At 44.7% G+C, this 26,301-nt stretch overlaps 1 protein-coding gene across 1 annotated transcript in view; it reads right to left on the minus strand.

Moving 5' to 3' along the window:
* Positions 1-26,301, minus strand: part of osgin2 (oxidative stress induced growth inhibitor family member 2) — a 52,277-nt gene that overhangs the window by 12,095 nt on the left and 13,881 nt on the right. Inside the window, exon 4 of the mRNA XM_068030841.1 lies at positions 26,181-26,272. Within this exon, the coding sequence (XP_067886942.1) occupies positions 26,181-26,272 (92 nt within the window). The remainder of the gene's footprint in view (positions 1-26,180; positions 26,273-26,301) is intronic.

A 26,301-nucleotide genomic window follows, 5' to 3' on the forward strand; every position in this document is an offset into this window, starting at 1 on the left:
TTTTTGCATTCTCACCTTTGGTTTCCCTGTCACTAACACCCTATCTCTTAAGACTTTCCCATTTTCAGGCCTTTCTGAACCTCTGGGAATTTTTATTATGGCAGGATTTTCTCTGTGGAAAAGGGTAAGCTCATAGTCGTCTGCCATGGTGGTGGGTTCTCTCACCTTTGTAATTCTTTACTCCTCAATATGGATTCTTACGTTAATTGGGAATCTATGCATAAATTCTTCCAATAGAATTGCCTCCCTCAAATTTTCATACGAGAGGTCAAACTTGAGAGATCATATCCAGTGATTGAAAGCCATATGTTTAATTCTTTCAAATTCAATAAATGTTTGGGCGGGTCTTTTCCTAGTGTTTCTAAATTTCCATCGATAGGCTTCGGGTACCAACTCAGAGACATTTAGAATTGCCATTTTAGTTTGTTTGTAGTCAGAAGAACTCTCTCTTCTGACAACAGAGAAAATACTTTGTGAGCCCTACCTACCAATTCGCCTTGCAGGAGGATCGTCCAATTTTATTTTGGCCACTTTAGTCTATTAGTTATTTTCTGAAAGGAGATAAATTAAGACTCAACTGCCTCCCAATTCTATTTTGGCACTAGTCTTGAGTGTCACATAATGTCAAAGTTTTAATCTGAATTGGGGGTTCTGTTTGAATTGCTGGCGGCATTTTCACCTTGTGCTTGCAGCCTGTCTAACTCAAAGTTTCTCGTCGCTGCCTCTCTTTCCTCTTTTTCCTTCTGCAATGGCCTCTCCTCTCCCTTCAACTGCATCCCCTCTCTTTTTATTTGCAACTGTATCCATTTTTTCTTCTGAAACTGCAATTAATTAATAAAAAATCTGGAATTGAAAGCTAGTTTCAGTAATGATGCTATGAAACGATTATTAATTGTTGTAAAAACCCATCTCATTCACTAATGTCCTTTTGGGAAGGAAATCTGCCGTCCTTACCTGGTCTGGTGTACATGTGACTCCAGACCCATAGCAATGTGGTTGCCTCTTAATTGCCCTCTGAAATGGCCGAGCAAGTCACTCAGTTCAAGGGCAATTAGGGATGGGCAACAAATGCTGGCCTTGCCAGCGATATTCACATCCCATGAGAGAATAATAATTTAAAAATTCCACTTTTCATGTTTCTAAGTGAAGTCTAGCTAGGGCTACCTTTTCAGCCTCAGATTCCACGTTTGCTTCTTCTGGTTCAGGGCAAGATTAAAATAGCTAAATTCTTCACTATTTCTGGTTTATTTGCCTTTTGCTTGAAAGTGACTCCCACCTAGGCAGCCAGGGTTTTAAATCTTCTATATTTAATTGATTTAATTTGTCATGGGATAGGTCTCCCTGCTGTACAAACTCCTTAGCATTAAATGCGGCCATGTCTTTTGTTTCTAGAACTGTAGAGAAGAAAGGAGTACAAGAAAACCTAAAATAAAAGCTAAATACTGTGGATGCTGGAAATCTGAAATAAAAACAAGAAATGCTGGAAATACTCAGCAGGTCTAGCAGCATCTGTGGAGAAAGAAGCAGAGTTAACATTTCAGGTCAGTGACCCTTCTTCAGAACTGGCAAATATTAGAAATGTGAAAGGTTATAAGCAAGTAAAGTGGGGGTGGGGCAAGAGATAACAAAGGAAAAGGTGTAGATAGGACAAAGTCACAGAGTAGCTGACCAGAAGGTCATGGAGCAAAGGCAAACAATATGTTAATGGTGTGTTGAAAGACAAAGCATTAGTACAGATAGGGTGTAAACGGACTGAAAATTGAACAGCAGCAAGTACAAACATGAAAAAAAGTGGGAAAACAAACTGAACAAACTAAGATGAAATAAAATAAACACAAAAAAATATAAAAAAGAAAAAAGAGAAAAGAAAAAAATAACTAAAAATGAAAGTAAAATGGGGGGCCTGTCATGCTCTGAAATTATTGAACTCAATGTTCAGTCCAGCAGGCTGTAATGTGCCTAGTCGGTAAGGCACACTAGTTTGTTTAGTTTGTTCAGTTTGCTTACCCACCTTTTTCATGTTTGTACTTGCTGCTTTTCAATTTTCAGTCCATTAACACCCTATCTGTACTAATGTTTTGTCTTTCAACACACCATTAACATATTGTTTGTCTTTGCTCCATGACCTTTTGGTCAGCTATTCTGTGACCTTGTCCTATTTACACCTTCTCCTTTGTTATCTCTTGCCCCACCCCTGCTTTATTTGCTTATAACCTTTCACATTTCTGATATTTGCCAGTTCTGAAGAAGGGTCACTGACCTGAAACGTTAACTCTGCTTCTCTCTCCATAGATGCTGCCAGACCTGCTGAGTATTTCCAGCATTTCTTGTACAAGAAAATCTGTTTGTTTAATTTTCCACAGTTCAGGTCAATTTTCCTCCCATTTCCAAATCTCGTGTTTAATTGGATTGTTCCAATCCTGGCTTCAAGCCCCCAATTTGTTATGGCCAGGTGAGAAATGGGACAGCTGGTTTCCACGTTTTACCTCCCAACTGACTGCAGATAGTATTTTTGCTTAAAACAGTCCTTTAACCCCTCTGTTTTGACAGTTTTCTTGTGAGTTTCAAACAGAAGATTAAATATTTATTGAACAATAATCACCCAAAATGTTTGCAACACCACCCACACACACATTCACTCTCTCATGCACACTCAAGATAAAAAATAGATAGAAGATAAAAGGTAAGAGCCGTTAAGAGTTCAAGGTGTAAAAGTCTGCTGTTTTCAGGAAAAACCTGTGAATCCTCTTGGAAGGTAAGTTTTTAAATTTTGCAGGCGTGTTTGCTGGTTGTCTTGCACTTTCTGGGTTGCTGAAGTCTCCTGGCAGTCGACACTTCAGTTTGAAGATGGTGCAGGTATTTCTTCGTTCAATTTTCATAGGTGGAGGAGTTGTTCAAAAGGCACTCTCTTATTTCGCTGCTGCAGTTGGTTGCCAACGTGGCTGAGCAGCTTTCAACTGTCTTAGCTGGAATTGATCTCTCTTCTCAGCCTAGTGTTGGAATTCAAGATGGCTTTTGATGTTCTCTCCTTGACTAGAGATCTCCTGACTTGATGACTGATGACTCCCTTTGTGCTCAAAAAGGTTACTTTTAAAGGTAAATTCATAATGTGTTAGTTTCGCCCATGTCACTTTAGGTTTTTGATTCCCGAGGGCCTATACAATAGCTTCTGTTTTCAGCCCAGTTTGATAAGATGAGGGATGCTCACACTTTATCGTAGTGATTGTAGCTGGAGACGGGAGCGTCTGCTTGTGCCTTTGTTTTAGCTCACTTTGTGGATAGCTGATATCCATGTCGGATGAGCTATTTAATTTCAATGCAGATGGAGTTAATGAATTTCAGTTCTAGTTGACATGAATGTGTATTTCAGTGCAGTAGGAGGTATGTGTCATGTGACTTTCTCCTCCATATTGTTGAAGGCAAGTGTACCAGTCTTTTTAAATTGTTCTATTTTTTATAACTCTTCAGTTTACTTTTGCATTTCCATTGCTGCACCTCCCCATGAGCATGACAAGGTAAATAATTATTGCTGCATTTATACTTTGGAACTTATTGCAGGTGATGTTTGTATTGTGTGAGTGAGAAAGGAGCAGGGCATAAAGAGCCCAGGAGAGAGACAGAGAGTGTGAGCAAGAGTTTGCCGGGGAACAGCAAGATCAGAGCAGGGCATAAAGAGTCTGGGAGAGAAAGACAGTGAGCGAGAGTTCACTGGGAAACAACGAGAGCAAAGCAGTCATAAAGAGCCCGGGAGAGAGCAAGCGTTCACCCAGAGAGTGGGAAACAGCGAGAACTGAGTGAAGCTAGCTGCTGCTGCTGCTGCTGTTGCTGCTGCCGCCAGTCTGCTGGCATTCAGATAGAAAAAAAAATCGAGGTGTGACATCACAGGAAGAAGATAGGTGATTGGCTGGGTGAGACTTTGGAGCTACAAACAGCGCGAGTGGGGACAGAGCACTGCGAGGCACAGGGAGCTAGTCGGCGAGTATTGGTAGATATTTCTTACTTGCTTATTTTCTTTTTTCTGGTGATTTTTATTTTTTCTCTAACATTTAAGTCTGTCTACTAAGTAAAAGTTAAAATACCAGTAGTTGGTTGGTGGTTACTTGTTTGTTCATTCTATTTGTAACCATTTTATTGTGTTTGTTTAACTTCCAACTTTAGTGCACTAAATCAATAATTTGAGGCATGGCAGGGCTGCTGACACCCGTCGAATGCACATCCTGTGCTAATTGGGGACTCCAGGACCCTACCCATGTCCTGGACAACTACATGTGCAGAAAGTGCCACCAAATGCAAAAGCTCAAGCACCAAATCTTGCAACTTGAGGAGCAGCTGGTGTCAATGAGGTGCATTTGTGAGGATGAGAGATACGTGGATAGCACAATTCAGGAGGTGGTCACCCCGCAGCTTAAGAGAGCGCAGGCAGAGAAGGAATGGGTGGCTTCCAGACAGACAAGAAGGACAAGGCAGGTAGTGCAGGAGCCCCCGGAGGGCATCCCATTTTTCTAACTGGTATTTAGTTCTGAGTATCGATGGGAGAGAGGGCTCCTCTGGAGACTGCAGCAAGAGTCATGACCAGAGCACCATGGGGGCTCAGCTGTGCAGGGAGGGAGGAGAAAAGACAGGAGAGCAATAGTAGTAGGGGATTCTATAGTTAGGGGAACAGACATGCGTTTCTGTGGTCACAGATGCGATTCCAGGATGGTATGTTGCCTCCCTGATGCTATGGTCATGGATATCACCGAGCGGCTACAGAACATTCTGGAGGGCAAGGGTGCACAGCCAGAGGTTGTGGTGCACATTGGTACCAATAATATAGGTAGAAAAAGAGATGAGGTCCTGCAGGCTGAGTTTAGGAAGTTAGGAAAGAGATTAGCAAGCAGGACCTCAAAAGGTAGTAATCTCCAGAATACTTCCAAGGCCACAGGCTAGTGAATATAGAAATAGGAGAATACACTGGATGAATGCGTGCCTGGAGAGATGGTGCAGGAGGGAGGGCTTCAGATTTCTGGGGCATTGGGACCGTTTCTGGGGAAGGTGGGACCTGTACAAGCTGGATGGTCTACACCTGAACGGGACCAGGACGAATATCCTTGCAGGAAGGTTTGCTAGTGCTGTTGGGGATGGTTTAAATTAGATTGGCAGGGGGATGGGAATCTGAGGGCAGTTTCAGAGAGGACAAATTCAGAGCAGGGAATGGGAGGCAGAACATCAGCAAGTGACTCTGAAAGACAGAAGAAGCAAAGGTTAAAAAGTATACAGCACGGGAATTTGGCAGCATTAAAAGGGATTTATTTAAATGCAAAGAGTATAGCAAATAAAGCCAATGAGCTGAGGGCACAGATTGACACATGGCAGCATGATATCATTGCTATAACAGAAACTTGTCTTAAAGAAGGGCAAAAATGGCAGCTCAACATCCCTGGATATAGAGTTTTCAGGCAGGATAGAGAGGGGGATAAAAAAAAAGCGGGGCTGTAGCATTATTGGTTAAAGAATCAATTACAGCTGTGAGGAGGAATGATATGCGAAAAGAATCATCAAATGAGGCCATATGGGTTGAGCTCAGAAATAAAAAAGGGGCAACCACACTGCTAGGAGTATACTATAGACCCCCAGATAGTGAGAAGGAGATAGAAGAACAAATTTGTACGCAAATTTCTGAGTGCAAAATCAATAGTTGGGGATTTCAGCTACCCGAATATCAACTGGGACACAAACAGTGTGAAGGGCACAGAGGCCACAAAATTCTTAGCTGCATTCAAGAGAACCTTTTTAGCCAGCACGTAACAGGCCCAACGAGAGGGGTTGTTATTCTAGATTTAGTCTTTGGAAATTAGGCTGGGCAAGGGGATGAAGTAGCAGGAGTCCATTTTGGAGATAGTGATCATAATACAGTTAGATTTAGTATTATTATGGAAAAGGACAAAGAATAGGAGTAGAGGTTCTAAATTGGGGGATGGCAAATTTTACGACGCTGATTGGTGGTCTGGCGAAGGTGAACTGGATACAGCTACTTGAAGGAAAATCAGTGGGAGGCGTTCAAAAACAAGATTCTATGGGCAGAGTGTAGACAAATCCCCACAAAGAAAATGGGTGGGACTGCCAAATCTAGAGCCCACTGGTTAACTCGAAGCATACAGGGTAAGATAAAACAGAAAAAGAAGGCTTACGACAGTCCCAAAAAACTTAATACTTTAGAAAGCCTAGAGGAGTATAAAAAGTGCAGGTGTGAAGTAAAAAAGGAAAATAGGAAAGCAAAGAGAGGAAATGAAAAAATATTGGCAGGTAAAATCAAGGAAAAACCAAAGATGTTTTATCAGTACATTAAGAACAAGAGCATAACCAAGGAAAGGGTAGAGCCTATCAGAGATATACAAGGGAACTTATGTGTGGATGCAGAAGATGTGGGCAGGGTTCTTAATGAGTACTTTGTCTCTGTCTTCACAAAGGAGAAGGATGATGCAGACATTGTAGTTAAAGAGGAGGAGTGTGAAATATTAGATACAATAAGCATTATGATAGAGGAAGCACTAAAGGGTTTGACATCCTTGAAAGTGGATAAATCACCAGGGCCGGAAGGATTGCATCCCAAGCTGTTAAAACAATAGATGCCCTGAGGTACGATTGGAGGTCTGCGAACCTTGTACCCATTGTTTAAAAAGGATGCGAGGGATAGGCCAAATAATTATAGACCAGTCAGCCTGACCTTGGTGCTGGACAAATTATTAGAATCAATTCTGAGAAGAGGATAAACTGTCACATAGAAAAGCACGGATTAATCAGGGATAGACAGTATGGATTTGTTGAGGGAAGGTTATGTCTTACTAACTTAATTGAATTTTTTGAGGAAGTGACAAGGAGGATTGATGAGGGTAGTGCATTGGATGTTGTTTACATGAGTTTTAGTAAGGCATTTGACAAGGTCCCACATGGCAGACTGGTCAGAAAAATAAAAACCCATGGGATACAGGGGAATAAGTTAGATCCAAAATTGGCTCAGTGACAGGAAACAAAGGGTAGTAGTCGACGGATGTTTTTGGGAATGGAAAGCGGGTTTCCAGTGGCATTCCACAGGGCTCAGTGTTGAGTCTCTTGTTGTTTGTGGTATATATTATTGATTTGGACTTAAATGTGCAAGGCAGGATTGGGAAATTTGCAGATGACACAAAAATTGGCCGTGTAATTGATACTGAAGAGGGTAGCTGTAGATTCCCGAATGATATCAATGTTTTGGTTGAGTGGACGGAAAAGTGACAAATGGAATTCAATCCGGAAAAGTGTGAGGTAATTTGGGGAGGGCAAACAAAGTGAGGAAATACACAATAAACGGGAGGATATTGAGAGGGGTAGAGGAAGTGCATGTCTACAGGTCCCTGAAGGTGACAGGACAGGTAGATGAAGAAGGCATATGAAATGCTTTCCTTTATAGGCCAAGGTATAGAATACAAAAGCAGGGATGTAATGCTGGAACTGTATAAAACGCTGGTAAGGCCACAGCTGGAGTACTGCATGCATTTCTGGCCAGATTACAAAAAGGACATAATTGCTCTGGAGGGGGTAGAGAGGAGATTTACAAGAATATTGCCAGGACTGGAAAATTGCAGCTATGAGGAAAGATTGGATCAGCTAGGGTTATTTTCCTTAGAACAAAGGAGGCTGAGGGGTACAAAATTATGAGGGGCCGAGATAGAGTAGATAGGAAGGACCTGAGTCCCCCGGCAGAGAGGTCAATTACCAGGGGGCACAGATTTAAGGTGGTTGGTAGAAGGAGTAGAGGAGACTTGAGGAAAAACTTTTTCACCCAGAGGGTGGTGGGTGTCTGGAATTCACTGCCCGGAACGGTGGTGGAGGCAGAAACCCTCAACTCTTTTAAAAAGTACCTACTGTAACCTGCAAGGCTACAGACCAGGTGCTGGAAGGTGGGATTAGAATGGGTGGCAACTTTTTTAGCTGCGTAGACACAATGGGCTGAATGGCCTCTTTCTGTGCCTTAACGTTTCTATGGTTCGATAGAGTTTGTGAAAATTATTTTTAACATTTGGGCTATGCAACATTTAATTAAATTCTATACAGATAAATATGTCAATAGCAATACTAGGCATGAGACCCGACAACCTCTATCGCTGAATGCTTATTGTTCCCACTATGCTGCTGGTATCTGCTCCATCACCTATTTTCACCTCTGTAACATCATCCATCACCACCATTGCCTCAGCTTATCTGCTGCTGAAGCCCTCATCCATTCCTTTGTTACCTCCAGACTTGACTATTCCAATGGTCTGCTGGCCAGGCTCCAATCTCCACCCTCCATAAATTTGAGCTCATGCTAAAGTCTGCTGTCTATATGCTAACTGCTAAAAGGAAAGAAGGTACCAGCCCTTCGCTTTGCAAGCTGGAACGTCAGAACTATGTGTCCTGGCCTGTCGGAAGACCTTACACAAATCAACGATTCTCGGAAGACCGCCATCATTAACAACGAGCTCAGTAGATTCAATGTGGACATTGCAGCACTTCAGGAGACTCGCCTCCCCGCGAGTGGCTCTCTAGCAGAGCAAGACTACACCTTCTTCTGGCAGGGCAGGGATCCTGAAGAACCAAGACAGCATGGAGTGGGCTTCGCCATCAGAAACTCCTTGCTCAGCATGATAGAGCCTCCCTCAAATGGCTCGGAACGCATACTGTCCATCCGACTGCTCACCACCTCTGGTCCAGTACACCTACTCAGCATCTATGCTCCAACACTCTGCTCCGCACCTGAAGCTAAAGACCAGTTCTATGAACAACTCCATAACATCATTAGCAGCATCCCCAACACCGAACACCTATTCCTGCTGGGGGACTTTAATGCCAGGGTTGGGGCCGACCATGACTCATGGCCCTCCTGCCTTGGGCGCTATGGCGTTGGAAGGATGAATGAGAACGGGCAGAGACTGCTTGAGTTGTGTACCTATCATAACCTCTGCATCACCAACTCGTTCTTTCACACTAAACCCTGTCACCAGGTTTCATGGAGGCACCCAAGATCACGTCGTTGGCACCAGCTAGACCTCATTGTCACAAGGCGAGCCGCCTTAAACAGTGTTCAAATCACACGCAGTTTCCACAGTGCGGACTGCGACACCGACCACTCCCTGGTGTGCAGCAAGGTTAGACTCAGACCAAAGAAGTTGCATCATTCCAAGCAGAAGGGCCACCCGCGCATCAACACGAGCAGAATTTCTCACCCACAGCTGTTACAAAAATTTCTAAATTCACTTGTAACAGCCCTTCAAAACACTCCCACAGGGGATGCTGAGACCAAGTGGGCCCACATCAGAGACGCCATCTATGAGTCAGCTTTGACCACCTACGGCAAAAGTGCGAAGAGAAATGCAGACTGGTTTCAATCTCATAATGAAGAGCTGGAACCTGTCATAGCCGCTAAGCGCATTGCACTTTTGAACTACAAGAAAGCCCCCAGCGATTTAACATCCGCAGCACTTAAAGCAGCCAGAAGTACTGCACAAAGAACAGCTAGGCGTTGCGCAAACGACTACTGGCAACACCTATGCAGTCATATTCAGCTGGCCTCAGACACCGGAAACATCAGAGGAATGTATGATGGCATGAAGAGAGCTCTTGGGCCAACCATCAAGAAGATCACCCCCCTCAAATCTAAATCGGGGGACATAATCACTGACCAACGCAAACAGATGGACCGCTGGGTTGAGCACTACCTAGAACTGTACTCCAGGGAGAATGCTGTCACTGAGACTGCCCTCAATGCAGCCCAGCCTCTACCAGTCATGGATGAGCTGGACATACAGCCAACCAAATCGGAACTCAGTGATGCCATTGATTCCCTAGCCAGCGGAAAAGCCCCTGGGAAGGACAGCATTACGCCTGAAATAATCAAGAGTGCCAAGCCTGCTATACTCTCAGCACTACATGAACTGCTATGCCTGTGCTGGGACGAGGGAGCAGTACCCCAGGACATGCGCGATGCCAACATCATCACCCTCTATAAAAACAAAGGTGACCGCGGTGACTGTAACAACTACCGTGGAATCTCCCTGCTCAGCATAGTGGGGAAAGTCTTTGCTCGAGTCGCTCTGAACAGGCTCCAGAAGCTGGCCGAGCGCGTCTACCCTGAGGCACAGTGTGGCTTTCGTGCAGAGAGATCGACTATTGACATGCTGTTCTCCCTTCGTCAGATACAGGAGAAATGCCGTGAACAACAGATGCCCCTCTACATTGCTTTCATTGATCTCACCAAAGCCTTTGACCTCGTCAGCAGACGTGGTCTCTTCAGACTACTAGAAAAGATCGGATGTCCACCAAAGCTACTAAGTATCATCACCTCATTCCATGACAATATGAAAGGCACAATTCAACATGGTGGCTCCTCATCAGAGCCCTTTCCTATCCTGAGTGGTGTGAAACAGGGCTGTGTTCTCGCACCCACACTTTTTGGGATTTTCTTCTCCCTGCTGCTTTCACATGCGTTCAAATCCTCTGAAGAAGGAATTTTCCTCCACACAAGATCAGGGGGCAGGTTGTTCAACCTTGCCCGTCTAAGAGCGAAGTCCAAAGTACGGAAAGTCCTCATCAGAGAACTCCTCTTTGCTGACGATGCTGCTTTAACATCTCACACTGAAGAATGCCTGCAGAGTCTCATCGACAGGTTTGCGTCTGCCTGCAATGAATTTGGCCTAACCATCAGCCTCAAGAAAACGAACATCATGGGGCAGGATGTCAGAAATGCTCCATCCATCAATATTGGCGACCACGCTCTGGAAGTGGTTCAAGAGTTCACCTACCTAGGCTCAACTATCACCAGTAACCTGTCTCTAGATGCAGAAATCAACAAGCGCATGGGTAAGGCTTCCACTGCTATGTCCAGACTGGCCAAGAGAGTGTGGGAAAATGGCGCACTGACACGGAACACAAAAGTCCGAGTGTATCAGGCCTGTGTCCTCAGTACCTTGCTCTACGGCAGCGAGGCCTGGACAACGTATGCCAGCCAAGAGCGACGTCTCAATTCATTCCATCTTCGCTGCCTTCGGAGAATACTTGGCATCAGGTGGCAGGACTATATCTCCAACACAGAAGTCCTTGAAGCGGCCAACACCCCCAGCTTATACACACTACTGAGTCAGCGGCGCTTGAGATGGCTTGGCCATGTGAGCCGCATGGAAGATGGCAGGATCCCCAAAGACACATTGTACAGCGAGCTCGCCACTGGTATCAGACCCACCGGCCGTCCATGTCTCCGTTATAAAGACGTCTGCAAACGCGACATGAAATCGTGTGACATTGATCACAAGTCGTGGGAGTCAGTTGCCAGCATTCGCCAGAGCTGGCGGGCAGCCATAAAGACAGGGCTAAATTGTGGCGAGTCGAAGAGACTTAGTAGTTGGCAGGAAAAAAGACAGAGGCGCAAGGGGAGAGCCAACTGTGCAACAGCCCCAACAAACAAATTTCTCTGCAGCACCTGTGGAAGAGCCTGTCACTCCAGAATTGGCCTTTATAGCCACTCCAGGCGCTGCTTCACAAACCACTGACCACCTCCAGGCGCGTATCCATTGTCTCTCGAGATAAGGAGGCCCAAAAGAAAGAAAGAAAGATATGCTAACTTGCACCAAGTCGCATTAACCCATTACCCTATGCTTGCTGACCGACATTGGCTCTCAGTCCCACAATTGCATGGTTTAAAAACGCTCATCCATGTTTGCAAACTCCTCCATGGCCTCACTCCTCCCTATCTTTATAAAAATCTTGGTAAAAACTTTTCGTTCCTTTTTCATTTATCTAAGTTAAGACTAAGTTAAGCTTAAGATTAAAAATGGCAGATCTCAGACCCGTGTTATGCTCCTCTTGCTCAATGTGGGAGCTCAGGGACACGGCTGATGTCCCTGACTCCTTCACGTGCTGGAAGTGTGTCCAGCTGCAGCTCTTGTTAGACCGCATGACAGCTCTGGAGCTGCGGATGGACTCACTTTGGAGCATCCGTGATGCTGAGGAGGTCGTGGATAGCACGTTTAGCGAATTGGTCACACCGCAGATTAGGATTGCTGAGGGAGAAAGGAAATGGGTGACCAAAAGGCAGAGAAAGAGCAGGAAGGCAGCGCAGGTGTCTCCTGCGGTCATCTCCCTCCAAAACAGGTATACCGTTTTGGATACTGTTGAGGGAGATGGCTCACCAGGGGAAGGCAGCAGTAGCCAGGTTCATGGCACCGTGGCTGGCTCTGCTGTTCAGAAGGGCGGGAAAAAGAGTGGAAGGGCTATAGTCATAGGGGATTTGATTGTAAGGGGAGTAGATAGGCGGTTCTGTGGTCAAAAACGAGACTCCCGAATGATATGTTGCCTCCCAGGTGCACGGGTCAGGGATGTCTCAGATCGGGTGCAGAACATTCTGAAGGGGGAGGGTGAACAGCCAGTTGTCGTTGTGCACATAGGCACCAATGATATAGGTAAAAAACGGGATGAGGTCCTACAAGCAGAATTTAGGGAGTTAGGAGCCAAGTTAAAAAGTAGGACCTCAGAGGTAGTAATCTCAGGATTGCCACCAGAGCCACGTGCTAGTCAGAGTAGAAATGAAAGAATAGTCAGGATGAGTGCGTGGCTTGAGAGATGGTGCAGGAGGGAGGGGTTCAGATTTTTGGGACATTTGGACCGGTTCTGGGGGAGATGGGACTATTACAAATTGGACGGTCTCCACCTGGGCCGGACTGGAACCAATGTCCTTGGGGGTGCTTTTGCTAACGCTGTTGGGGAGGGTTTAAACTAATGTGGCAGGGGGATGGGAACCAAATGAGGAGGTCAATGGACGATAAGGAGGTAGTAACTAAAGCCTGTAAGGAACGAGATAATGAAGTCAGTGTGACGAAGGGGAAGAGTAGGCTGGGAGCAGATGATGAACGCAAAGGGTGGTCTGAGGTGCTTTTGTTTTAATGCAAGAAGTGTAGTAGGTAAGGCAGATGAACTTAGGGCTTGGATTAGTACCTGGGAGTATGATGTTATTGCTATTACTGAGGCTTGGTTGAGGGAAGGGCACGATTGGCAACTAAATATCCCAGGATATCGATGCTTCAGGCGGGATAGAGAGGGAGGTAAAAGGGGTGGAGGAGTTGCATTACTGGTCAAAGAGAATATCACAGCTGTGCTGAAGAAGGGCACTATGGAGGACTCGAGCAGTGAGGCAATATGGGCAGAACTCAGAAATAGGAAGGGTGCGGTAACAATGTTGGGGCTGTACTACAGGCCTCCCAACAGCGAGCGTGAGATAGAGGTACAAATATGTAAACAGATTATGGAAAGATGCAGGAGCAACAGGGTGGTGGTGATAGGAGATTTTAATTTTCCCAACATTGACTGGGATTCACTTAGTGTTAGAGGTCTAGATGGAGCAGAATTTGTAAGGAGCATCCAGGAGGGTTTTCTCGAGCAGTATGTAAATAGTCCAACTCGGGAAGGGGCCATACTGGACCTGGTGTTGGGGAATGGGCCCGGCCAGGTGGTTGAAGTTTCAGTAGGGGACTACTTTGGGAATAGTGATCACAATTCCATAAGTTTTAGAATACTCATGGACAAAGACGAGAGTGGTCCTAAAGGTAGAGTGCTAAATTGGGGGAAGGCCAACTATACCATAATTCGGCAGGAGCTGGGGAATGTAGATTGGGAGCAGCTGTTTGAAGATAAATCCACATTAGATATGTGGGAGGCTTTTAAAGAGAGGTTGATTAGCGTGCAGGAGAGACATGTTCCTGTGAAAATGAGGGATAGAAATGGCAAGATTAGTGAACGATGGATGACAGATGAAATTGTGAAACTAGCTAAGAGGAAAAAGGAAGCATACATAAGGTCTAGGCGGCTGAAGAAAGACGAAGCTTTGGAAGAATATCGGGAATGTAGGACCAATCTGAAACGAGGAATTAAGAGGGCTAAAAGGGGTCATGAAATATCTTTAGCAAACAGGGTTAAGGAAAATTCCAAAGCCTTTTATTCATATATAAGGAGCAAGAGGGTAACTAGAGAAAGGATTGGCCCACTCAAGGACAAAGGAGGAAAATTATGCGTGGAGTCAGAGAAAATGGGTGAGATTCTAAATGAGTACTTTGCATTGGTATTCACCGAGGAGAGGGACATGACGGATGTTGAGGTTAGGGATAGATGTTTGATTACTCTAGGTCAAGTCGGCATAAGGAGGGAGGAAGTGTTGGGTATTCTAAAAGGCATCAAGGTGGACAAGTCCCCAGGTCCGGATGGGATCTATCCCAGGTTATTGAGGGAAGCGAGAGAGGAAATAGTTGGGGCCTTAACAGATATCTTTGCAGCATCCTTAAACACGGGTGAGGTCCCGGAGGACTGGAGAATTGCTAATGTTGTCCCCTTGTTTAAGAAGGGTAGCAGGGATAATCCAGGTAATTATAGACCAGTGAGCCTGACGTCAGTGGTAGGGAAACTGCTGGAGAAGATACTGAGGGATAGGATCTATTCCCATTTGGAAGAAAATGGGCTTATCAGTGATAGGCAACATGGTTTTGTGCAGGGAAGGTCATGTCTTACCAACTTAATAGAATTCTTTGAGGAAGTGACAAAGTTGATTGATGAGGGAAGGGCTGTAGATGTCATATACATGGACTTCAGTAAGGCGTTTGATAAGGTTCCCCATGGTAGGTTGATGGAGAAAGTGAAGTCGCATGGGGTCCAGGGTGTACTAGCTAGATGGATAAAGAACTGGCTGGGCAACAGGAGACAGAGAGTAGCAGTGGAAGGGAGTTTCTCAAAATGGAGACGTGTGACCAGTGGTGTTCCACAGGGATCCGTGCTGGGACCACTGTTGTTTGTGATATACATAAATGATTTGGAGGAAAGTATAGGTGGTCTGATTAGCAAGTTTGCAGACGACACTAAGATTGGTGGAGTAGCAGATAGTGAAGGGGACTGTCAGAGAATACAGCAGAATATCGATAGATTGGAGAGTTGGGCACAGAAATGGCAGATGGAGTTCAATCCGGGCAAATGCGAGGTGATGCATTTTGCAAGATCCAATTCAAGAGTGAACTATACAATAAATGGAAAAGTCCTGAGGAAAATTGATGTACAGAGAGATTTGGGTGTTCAGGTCCATTGTTCCCTGAAGGTGGCAACGCAGGTCAATAGAGCATAACCTCTGCATCTTTATACTCCAATCCTCTAGATGTGAAGGCTAGCATTCCATTAGCCTTTTTGATTATTTTCTGCATTTGCTCGTGGCATTTTAAAGATCTATGTACCTGAACCCCCAAGTCTCTTTGGACATCAACTGTATTTATCCTTTTTCCATTTAGAAAGTACCCTGCTCTATCCTTTTTTGTTCCAAAATGGATAACCTCACACCTGCCCCCATTGAAATCCATCTGCCACAGTTTTGCCCATTCATCTAGTCTGTCAATATCTCCTTGCAATTTTATGCTATCATCTAGACTGTCTACAATGCCGCCTAACTTTGTATCATCAGCAAATTTGGATATATGACTTACTATGCCATCATCCAAATCGTTAATGAATAATGTGAATAATTGAGGCCCCAACACAGATCCCTGTGGGACATCACTAGTCACATCCTGCCAATCAGAGTACTTACCCATTATCCCCACTCTCTGTCACCTACCAATCAACCAACTTCCTAACCATGTCAATAATTTGCCCTCAACACCATGGGCTTCTACCTTAGTTAACAGTCTGTTATGTGAGACTTTATCAAATGCCTTCTGTAAGTCCATATAAATAACATCCATAGACATTCCCCTGTCTACTACCTCAGTCACCTCTTCAAAAAATTCAGTGAGATTTGTCAGGCATGACCTTCCTGTCATGCATCCATGCTGGCTGTCCCTGATTAACTGAAATTTTTCTAGGTGTTCAGTCACCCTATCCTTGATTATAGACTCCAACAACTTCCCCAACACAGATGTCAGGCTAACTGGTCTGTAATTTCCTTGGGTCCCCCTTTCACCCTTCTTAAAAAATGGAGTGACATGTGCAACTGTCCAATCCAGAGAGACCACTCCTGAATCTAGGGAACTCTGAAAGACTATAGTTCGGGCATCTACAATGTACTCCCCTACTTTCTTTAACACCCTCGGATGGAAACCGTCAGGACCTGGGGATTTCTCAGTCTTTAGTTCCATTAACTTCCTTGTTACTGATGTTTTACTTACGTTAATTGTATTAAGTCCCTGTCCCCTATCGGCCATTAATATTTTTGGGACTTCCAGCAAGTTATCCTTCTTTTCAACTGTAAATATTTCTAGCTGAAGATTGTTGCAAATGCTTCAGCCTTATCTTTTGATAAGGATGGGGATATTTGTGGAGCCATCTCCTCAAGTTAGTTGTTTAATTGTCCACCACCATTCACGACTGGATGTGGCAGGACTGTAGAGCTTAGATCTGATCCGTTGGGTATGGGATCGCTCAGCTCCGTCTATCGCATGCTGCTTACGCTGTTTGGCACGCAAGTAGTCCTGTGTTGTAGCTTCACCAGGTTGACACCTCATTTTGAGGTATGCCTGATGTTGCTCCTGGCATGCTCTCCTGCACTCTTCATTGAACCAGGGTTGGTCCCCCGGCTTGATAGTAATGATAGAGCAGGGGATATACTGGGCCATGAGGTTACAGATTGTGGTTGAATACATTTCTGTTGCTGCTGATGGCCCACAGTGCCTCATGGATGCCCAGTTTTGCATTGCTAGATCTGTATGAAATCAATATGAACATACGAATTAGGAGCAGAAGTAGGCCATTCGGCCCCTCAAGCCTGCTCCGCCATTCAATAAGATCATGACTGATCTGTTTGTGTCTCGAATTCCATACTTCCATCTACCCTCGATAACCCTTGCCTAACAAGAATCACCGCCTTAAAAATATTCAATGTGCCCGCCTCCACCACCTTCTGAGGCAGAGAGTTCCAAAGTCGCACAACCCTCAGAGAAAATATTTCTCCTCATCTCTGTCCTAAAAGGGCATCCCCTCATTTTCAAACCATGCCCCCTAGTTCTGGACTCAGCCACAATAGGAAACATCCTCTCCACATCCACCTTGTTAAGACCATTCAGGATCTTATAAACTTCAAGCAAGTCTCCCCTTACTCTTCTGAAAACAAGCCCAGTCTGGCCAACCTTTTATCTTAAGACAACCCGTTCATTCCAGGTATCAATCTAGTAAACCTCCTCTGAACCACCTCCAAAGCACTTACATCCTTCCATAAATAAGGAAACCAAAACTGCACACAGTATTCGAGATGTGGTCTCACCAATGCCCTGTATAACTGAAGCATAAAATCCTTACTTTTATTTTCAATTCCTCTCGTAATAAAGGATAGCATTCCATTAACCTTCTTGATTACCTGCTGTACCTACATACTAACTTTTTGTGACTCCTACACTCGAACACCTAGTTGCCTCTGCACGTCAGAATTTTGCAGTTCTCCGTTTAAGTAATACCCTGCTTTTTTATTCTTCCTGCCAAAATGAACTTCACATTTTCTCACATTATACTCCATCTGCCACATCTTTTCCCACTCACTCAATCTACCTATATCGGTCTGTAACCTCTGTATGTCCTCTTCACAACATACTTTCCTATTTGTCCCATTTAGCATGGTGGTAGTGCCACACAACACGAAGGAGGGTATCCTCAATGTGAAGACAGGACTTTGTCTCCACAAGGGCTGTGTGGTGGTCACTCCTACCAATACTGTCATGGGCAGATGCATCTGCGGCAGGCAGATTGGTGAGGACGAGGTTAAGTATATTTTTCCCTCTTGACGGTTTTCTCACCATCTGCCACAGACTCAGTCTAGTAGCTATGTCCTTTAGGACTCAGCCAGATTGGTCAGTAGTGGTGCTACTGAGCTACTCTTGGTGATGGACATTGAAGTCCCCCACCCAGAATACATTCTGCACCCTTGCCACCCTCAGTGCTTCCTCCAAGTGCTGTTCAAGATGGAGGAGGGCGGTAGGTGGTAATCTGCAGGAGGTTTCCTTGCCCATGTTTGACCTGATGCCATGAGACTTCATGGGATCTAGAGTTGATGTTGAGGACTCTCCGGGCAACTCCCTTCCGACTGTATACCACCTCTGCTCGGTCTGTCCTGCCGGTGGGACAGGACATACCCAGGGATGGTGATGGCAATGTCTGGGACATTGTCTGTGAGGTATGATTCGGTGAGTATGACTATGTCAGGCTGTTGCTTGTCTGTGGGACAGCTCTCCCAACTTTGGCACAAGCCCCCAGATGTTAGTAAGGAGGACTCTGCAAGGTTGACAAGGCTGAGTTTTCCGTTGTCGTTTTCGGTGCTGAGGTCGATGCTGAGTGGTCTGTCTGGTTTCATTCCTCATTGACTTTGTAGCGATTAGATACAACTGAGTGACTTGCTCAGCCATTTCAGAGGGCATGAAAACCACATTGCTGTTGGTCTGGAGTCATATGTAGGCCAGAGCAGATAAGGACAGCAGATTTCTTTCACATTAGTGAGCCAGCTGGGTTTTTACAACAATCGACAATGGTTTCATGGTAACCATTAGACTAGTTTTTTATTTAATTCCAGATTTTTATTAGTTGAATTCAAATTCCACCTCCTGCTTTGGTGGGATTCGAATCCATGTCCCCAGAGCAATACCCTGGGTCTCTGGGTTACTAGTCCAGTGACAATACCACTATACCACCGCCTTCCCAGTAAGTGTGTAGTAAGAGGTGGCGTGGGGCCTCTTAGGGACAAGGAGGGTAATATATGCTTAGACGTGAGGGCAAAGCTAGAATATTTAATGAGTACTTTGTATCAGTGTTTACTAAGGAAGAGGATTGTAGAGTGGCAAATGTGACACCCTTATTCAAGAAAGAATGTAAGGACAGTCCTAGCAACTGCAGGCCAGTTAGTTTAACATCAGTGGTGGGTAAGGTTTTAGAACAGGCACTTGGAGAGGTCTGAGTTAATTAAGGATAGCCAGAATTGATTTGTGAAAGGCAGATCATGCTTGACTGATCTAATTGAATTTTTTGATGAACTAACAGAGAAGGTTGATGAAGGGAATGTGATGGATGTTGTCTATATGGATTTTAAGGAAGTGTTTGATGAAGTACCATGTAAAAGGCTGGTTAACAAAATTGAGACTCATGGAATAGGAGGGGCAGTGTCCAATTGGATAAAAAAAATTGGCTTAAGGACAGAAAACAGCCAGTCATGGTAAATGGTTGTTTTCAGACTGGAGGATGGTAGACAGTGGTGTTCCCCAAAAGTCAGTGCTAGGACCACTGCTTTTTATTTTGCTACATATAAATGATTTGGATCTTGGAATACAGAGTAGAATTTAAAAATTTATTAATGATACCAAACTTGGAGGAGTAGCAAACAGTGAGGATGATATGAACCGCCTGCAGCAGGACATAGATAGGCTAGCAGAATGGGCATACAAGTGGCAGATGGAATTTAATATAGAGAAGTGTGAGATGATGCATTTTGGCAGAAGGGATAGGATGTGGTAATATATACCAAATGGCACAGTTCTAAAGAGTGTGCAGGAACAGAGGTATCTGGGGGTGCATGTGCATCAATCTTTGAAGGTGGCAGGACATATTGAGTGATTCACAAAGCATGTTTATGTTTAGAGATACAGCACTGAAACAGGCCCTTCGGCCCACCGAGTCTGTGCCGACCATCAACCACCCATTTATACTAATCCAACACTAACTCCATATCCCTACCACATCCCCACCTGTCCCTATATTTCCCTACCACCGACCTATACTTGGGGCAATTGCTAATGGCCAATTTACCTATCAACCTGCAAGTCTTTTGGCTTGTGGGAGGAAACCGGAGAACCCGGAGGAAACCCATGCAGACACAGGGAGAACTTGCAAACTCCACACAGGCAGGACCCAGAATTGAACCCGTGTCGCTGGAGCTGTGAGGCTGCAGCGCTAACCACTGCGCCACTGTGCCGCCCAGTGGCGGCATATGGGATCTTGGGCTTCATAAATAGAGGCATTGAGTAAATAGCAGGGAAGTTATGCTGAACCTTTATAAAGCTCTGGTTAGGCCCCAACTGGAGTATTGTATCCAATTCTAGTCACCACACTTCAGGAAGGATGTAAGGGTCCTTGAGGAGGTTCAGAGGAGATTAACCAGAATGGTTCCAGGGATGGGGGTATTTAGTTACAGAATTAGGTTGGAAAAATTGGATTTGTTCTCCTTAGAACAAAGGACATTGAGGGGAGATTTAGTAGAAGTGTACAAGATTATGACAGGCTTAGATGTTAGACAAGGAAAAACAGTTCCCATTAACAAATGATACAAGGACTAGGGGACACAAATTGAAAGTTTTAGGCAAAAATGCAGGGGGAATATGAGGAAGCACTTTGTTGTGCAGCAGGTGTAATGACTTGGAATTCGCTGCCCACAAGGGTGGTGGAAGCAGTGATAAACAAAAACTTCAAGAGGAAGTTGGATGGCCACCTCAGAGAAAGAAGCACTATCCTGATGTCACACAGCCTAACCAGTTGATGCAATCCCAGGATGTGCAGAACTTGTCAATCACTCAGCAAACAACAAGCATTAAACTGCAAGATAAGCCATACATGAGTGTGCCTTAAAGGGCCAGGCACCAAAATTGCAGGTAAAATAATTTTTTAAGCATTTCTGCTATTGCCAAGTGTCAGAAAGTACTGTGGAGTGTTTTTGGAGGTGTTGTGAGCTCTTGCATTTGCCAGAGAGTGTTGCTGCATCCTCACAAGGATGGCAGAGGAGTAGGTGACTTGTCCACACAAAGGCTGCAACAGGTATGAGGGCAGCAGTGGCAGTGCCTCTGGGTCTGCAGAACAACAGGGTGATGGAGCAGGGTCCATGGAGAGGGCAAGCTCTGAGCGATTTCCTCTGTCAACCTGGAGCCGGACTCTTCCATGTTCCTTGACAGTGGCAAGAGGCTGTCTGGTAGGCCAGCCAATGTACCCAGCATCTCGGTGTGCATGCCCATCAGTGCACACCTGTATGCCACCCCATCAAGGCCCTCAACTGAGTCTTCTGCAGCAGAACTCATCTGCAACCTTCCCGTCCAGTGCCAAACAAACCATCCTTTCCCCCCCGGCCTGGCTTCAGCCCACGTAGTGATCCCAACTCTATCCTAGCCTCCAAGGTACGTGCAGTGCTATTTTCTGAGCTGGTGGCTGTGATTGTTCGATAAAGTGATGGTGCCTCTTCATTAGTGCTGTGCTGTTGCTCTCTCTCTCCTCCTGGCTGGGCATGCAGAAGTTCTCAGGTGTTTGAAAGCAGGAACTCAGAAGGGAAAATTTAGTGTGAGGAAAGTGGAGGTGGTGGTTGGGAAGCAAGCAGTCCAAGCTCACACTAACAGCAGCTTGCTTTTCATGCCAGATAGGAGGATGAGGGTATGCTCAGAGTTGAGAAGGGGCATAAGGCAGGAACATACCATCATTCTCAATGTTCTCAACAACGCCAGATCCCATGGGCTTTGTCGCAGCCAATCTATGATGCTGAGAGCCATCTCCTCCCTTGGGCTCAGGAGATGCAGACATCCTGTCCCCTGCTAGTTCTGCTCTGCTCACTTCTATTGTGTGCCACCTTGTCCTGCAAGAGAGAAGCCAGAATGTCAGTGATTATAAAGCACGGTGTTTGGGTGATGTGCATGCCATAGCTGAATAGCTGGAGGTATGCAGAAGCAGTAAGTGAGGCTGACAGCATTGGTTGGTATGTTAGGGTAAGGTGGAGTATCTGGATGTTAGGCATGAGTCCTAAGAACCAGGGAATGCTGGTGGTGATAGGCGTGTGGTGCATTGAGCAGGGTGAGATGTTGGTGGTATGGTAGGTAATGTCATGTGAAGATGCATTTACTGACCTTCCCTATCTACGTCAGATTATTAGACTTCTTGTGGCACTGCTGCTAGGTCCTCGGGTCCAGACTCCAGGAGTTGATCAACATGGCCAACAGCTCCCAAACCCTTCTGAGGGTGGTGTTTGAGGGCTTCCTGATCCCCCGTAGATCCATGGCTTCTCTCCTCCTGCCCACCTCCACCATTACTGCTTCCAGCACTGCATCTGTCACCCTGGAACTCTCTCTCTCTGCCTCCGTGCTCCAGTTTCCATCTTCTAACTTCCAGAAAAGTTATTCAGTGCAGCTTCCCTTTAAGTGGGGCAGCCTGCCTTTAAGATGAGAGTACCACCTGTACCACATTGTATCAGCACAGTGCTATTCGCACCTTGCTGAATGCAGAGTCAGTCGGCAGCATGAAGAGGAAGCCAGCAGCCAGTAACCCACTCAGCCCCACGCTACAATAAGGTAAATTCAGAGTAAGTTCAGAGAGGAAGTGAAAAATGTAGTAAGAGGGGCAAAGGGAGTATGAGAAGAGACTGGCAGATAACATAATAGGGAATCCAAAAGTCTTTTATAAGCATATGAATAGTAAAAAGGTACTAAGAGGTGGAGCCAATTCGGGACTATGCATGGAAGCAGAGGGCATGATTGAGGTACCAAATGAGTACTTTGCATCTGTATTTACCAAGGGAGGTCATTGAGATACTGGATGGGCTATAAATTGATAAAAAGGAGGTATTAGAAAGGCTGGCTGCACTTAACCAGGACCAGATGGGATGCATCTGAGAATGCTGAGGGAAGCAAGGAGGGAGTTATGGAGGTACTGGCCATAATCCTCCTTAGATATGGGGGTGATGCCAGAGGAATGGAGAATTACAAATGTTACATCCTTGTTCAAAAAAGGGTGTAAGGATAAACGCAGCAACTTACAGACCAGTAAGTTTAACATTGGCGGTGGGAAAGCTTTTAGAAACAATAATCTGGGACAAAGTTTACAGTCACTTGGACAAGTGTAGATTAATTAAGGAAAACAAGCACAGATTTGTTAAAGGCATATATCACATTTTAAGTAAAAGCAAAATATTGCAGATGCTGGAAATCTGAAACAAAAACAAAAAGTGCTGGAAATACTCAGCAGATCTGGCAGCATCTGTGGAGAGAGAAGCTGCCAGACCTGCTGAGTATTACCAGCACTTTTTGTTTTTGTTTCATGTTTAAGTAATTTGATTGAGTGATTTGATGAGGTAACAGATGATCACAAGTCGTGGGAGTCAGTTGCCAGCATTCGCCAGAGCTGGCGGGCAGCCATAAAGACAGGGCTAAATTGTGGCGAGTCGAAGAGACTTAGTAGTTGGCAGGAAAAAAGACAGAGGCGCAAGGCGAGAGCCAACTGTGCAACAGCCCCAACAAACAAATTTCTCTGCAGCACCTGTGGAAGAGCCTGTCACTCCAGAATTGGCCTTTATAGCCACTCCAGGCGCTGCTTCACAAACCACTGACCACCTCCAGGCGCGTATCCATTGTCTCTCGAGATAAGGAGGCCCAAAGAACAAGAACAGATGAGGGTAATACAGCTGATGTGGTGTATATGGACTTCCAAAAGGCACTTTGATAAAATGCCACACAATACACTTGTCAGCAAAGTTAAATCCCATGGAATAAACGGGACAGTAGCAGCATGGATAAGAAGTTGGCTGAGTGAAAGTAGTGGTGAATGATTGTTTTGTAGACTGGAGGAAGGTCTACAGTGGAGTTTTCTGGGGTCAGTACTGCTTTGCTTGATATATATTAATGATTTTGACTTGGGTGTACAGGGCAGAATTTCAAAATTTGTAGGTGACACGAACTGAGAAATATTGTGAACTGTGAGGAAGTGTAAGACACACAACTTATCAACAATTATTTACAAGTCTAGCCCTACTTAACTATGGATTCAACCTGATAAAGAAATAAATGCCAACACTCGTGAGTCTGTTGGAGTACCTTAAGCAATGGGCAGACATGTGGCAGATGTAATTTAATGCTAAGAAGTGTGAAATAATACATTTTGGTCGGAAGAACAAGGAGAGGCAATATAAAATAAAGGGTACAACTCTAAAGGGGCTGCAAAAACAGAAGAGACCTGGGGTATATGTGCACAAATCATTGAAGGTTATAGGGCAGGTTGAGAAAGTGCTTAAAAAGGCATATGGGATTCTGGGCTTTATAAACAGAGGCATACAATACAAAAGCAAGGAAGTTATGATGAATCTTATGAAACATTGGTTCAGCCTCAACTGGAGTATTGTATCCAATTCTGGAATGATGTGAAGGCTTTAGAGAGGGTGCAGAAAAGATTTACAAGAATAGTTTCAGGGATTAGGGACTTCAGTTACGTGGATAGATTGGAAAAGCTGGGTTGTTCTCCTGAGAGAAGAGAAGGTTGAGAGGAAATTTGATAGAGGTGTTGAAAATCATGAGGGGTCTGGACAGAGTAGACAGGGAGAAGCTGTTCCCATTGGTGGAAGGATCAAGAACAAGAGGACACCGATTTAAGATGATTGGCAAAAGAACCAAGAGCAACATCAGGAGAAACTTTTTTTTAACACAGCAAGTGGTTGGGATCTGGAATGCACTGACAGTGTGGTCAAGGCAAATTCAATTGTGGCTTTCAAAAAGGAATTGGATAAACACCGGGAGAGAAAAGATTTGCAAGGTCGGGAAAGGGCAGGGGACTGTGACTAGCTGAGCTGGTCTTGCAGAGCACTGGCAAGGACATGACAGGCTGAATGGCCTCCTTCTGTGCTGTAACAATTCTATGATTTTAAATGAGTTGGGAGCACCAAGTTTGCATGCTGCCCACCTTCAACAGAACCGGCACAGGCAGGTCAAAACATTGTGATCTCTGTGCCCAAAAAAAGGGGCAAGCGAAATTTTAGCACAGTATCTCCCTGCTCTGGGAATGTCAGAATGCCTGTGGCATCAGAAGAATAGAAACATAGAATGATTACAGCTCAGGAACAGCAAATGTTTTCCCTATAGATGAAGTAGATAGAGATGACCTGTTCCTATTGGCAGGTCGAGAACCAGAGGACCAGAGGATTTAAAGTGATTGGCAAAAGAACCCACAGGCGACAGAAGGAAAAACTGTTTTGTGCAGTGAGTGGTTAGGATCCGGAATGCAATGCCTGAAAGGGTAGTGCAGGCCGATTCAATCATAGTTTGCAAAAGGAAATTGGATAATTATCTGAAGAGAAAATATTTGCAAGGCTACAGGAAAGGATGAGGGAGTGGGACTAGCTTAGTTGCTCATGCAGAGAGCTGGCATGAACACAACAGGCCAAACAGTCTCCTTCAGTGCAGTAACCATTCTATGATTCAAGGAAGTAGCTCGGAACTCCTCAATTATCATGATATTATTGGTCCTGCCCCCTCCAGGAAAGCTCCAGAATCGTGAGGCAATATAAAGGAGATGGAAACCTGATAACTAGCTTCATCCCTTCTATCTTCACCTTGCACATAAGAAATATACCTTCCCAAGGAAAATTGGTTTTACAAACAAACTAACTTGGATATTGTCCAATATGTACAGGTAAATACCCAGGCTGTGACTGAATCTGAAAAAAATCTGGAAAGCAGTCTTTCTCCATTGATCAATCACCAGATTTCAACCTCACTCCAAAGTGAATCCCCATCCTCATCCTGTTCTAAAGTTAACTCAAGCAACTAAAGCAAGAAAAAGGAAAACAATTCAAATCCTAGTACACCCCCACCCGAAGCTTTCAGTTTATACAACAGCACTCCCAAGCCACAATAAAATACACTCCAGGTGCACTTCAAATAACAACCGTCATGGCAAAAGGCCTTACTTACAAATGGCTGGCGTACCTCTCCCATTCGCAATTATCCGATCCTTAACTCACCATTTTAGCTCAAAATATAATCGGATGGCTTTTCAAATTGTTTGCCTTTAAATACCAATTGATAGAATGTTTTGAGGGACTGGCTTTCCTACTGATGACATGGACCGTCAGGGAAATATATCTATGCCTAAAGTGCATTCTGATTTAATGCTCAATCGTTACACAGCAAAACATATGTTTCATCAGGCTTTAAACAATTTGAGTTACACTTAGCTTTCTCTTTGTAATAGTATTTCTGAAGAGAAGTACTATGCATAAGTGAATTCTGAGAATCCAGATCCCAGAAGAACCTTTCAATTAACTACACATTACTAGACAAGAGTAAACAATTGACAAAGTTTTCATTTCCTACAAAGGATACACTTCCACATGTACCAAATTATCTTAAGTAATACTTTCAAGAGATTTTCTGAGATTTTACTAATCCAGATACCTCCATTTACTGTTGGTCCAGTCTTTCAATTTCAATCCAGGTAGCTCCATCCAGTTGTCCAAACTAATCGTTAGCATGGACCCTTTCATTACCTAAAAACATGTAACAGATTTTTTTTATT

The sequence above is a fragment of the Heterodontus francisci genome, chromosome 5, assembly GCF_036365525.1.
Source record: "Heterodontus francisci isolate sHetFra1 chromosome 5, sHetFra1.hap1, whole genome shotgun sequence".
Classification (NCBI taxonomy): Eukaryota; Metazoa; Chordata; class Chondrichthyes; order Heterodontiformes; family Heterodontidae; genus Heterodontus; species Heterodontus francisci.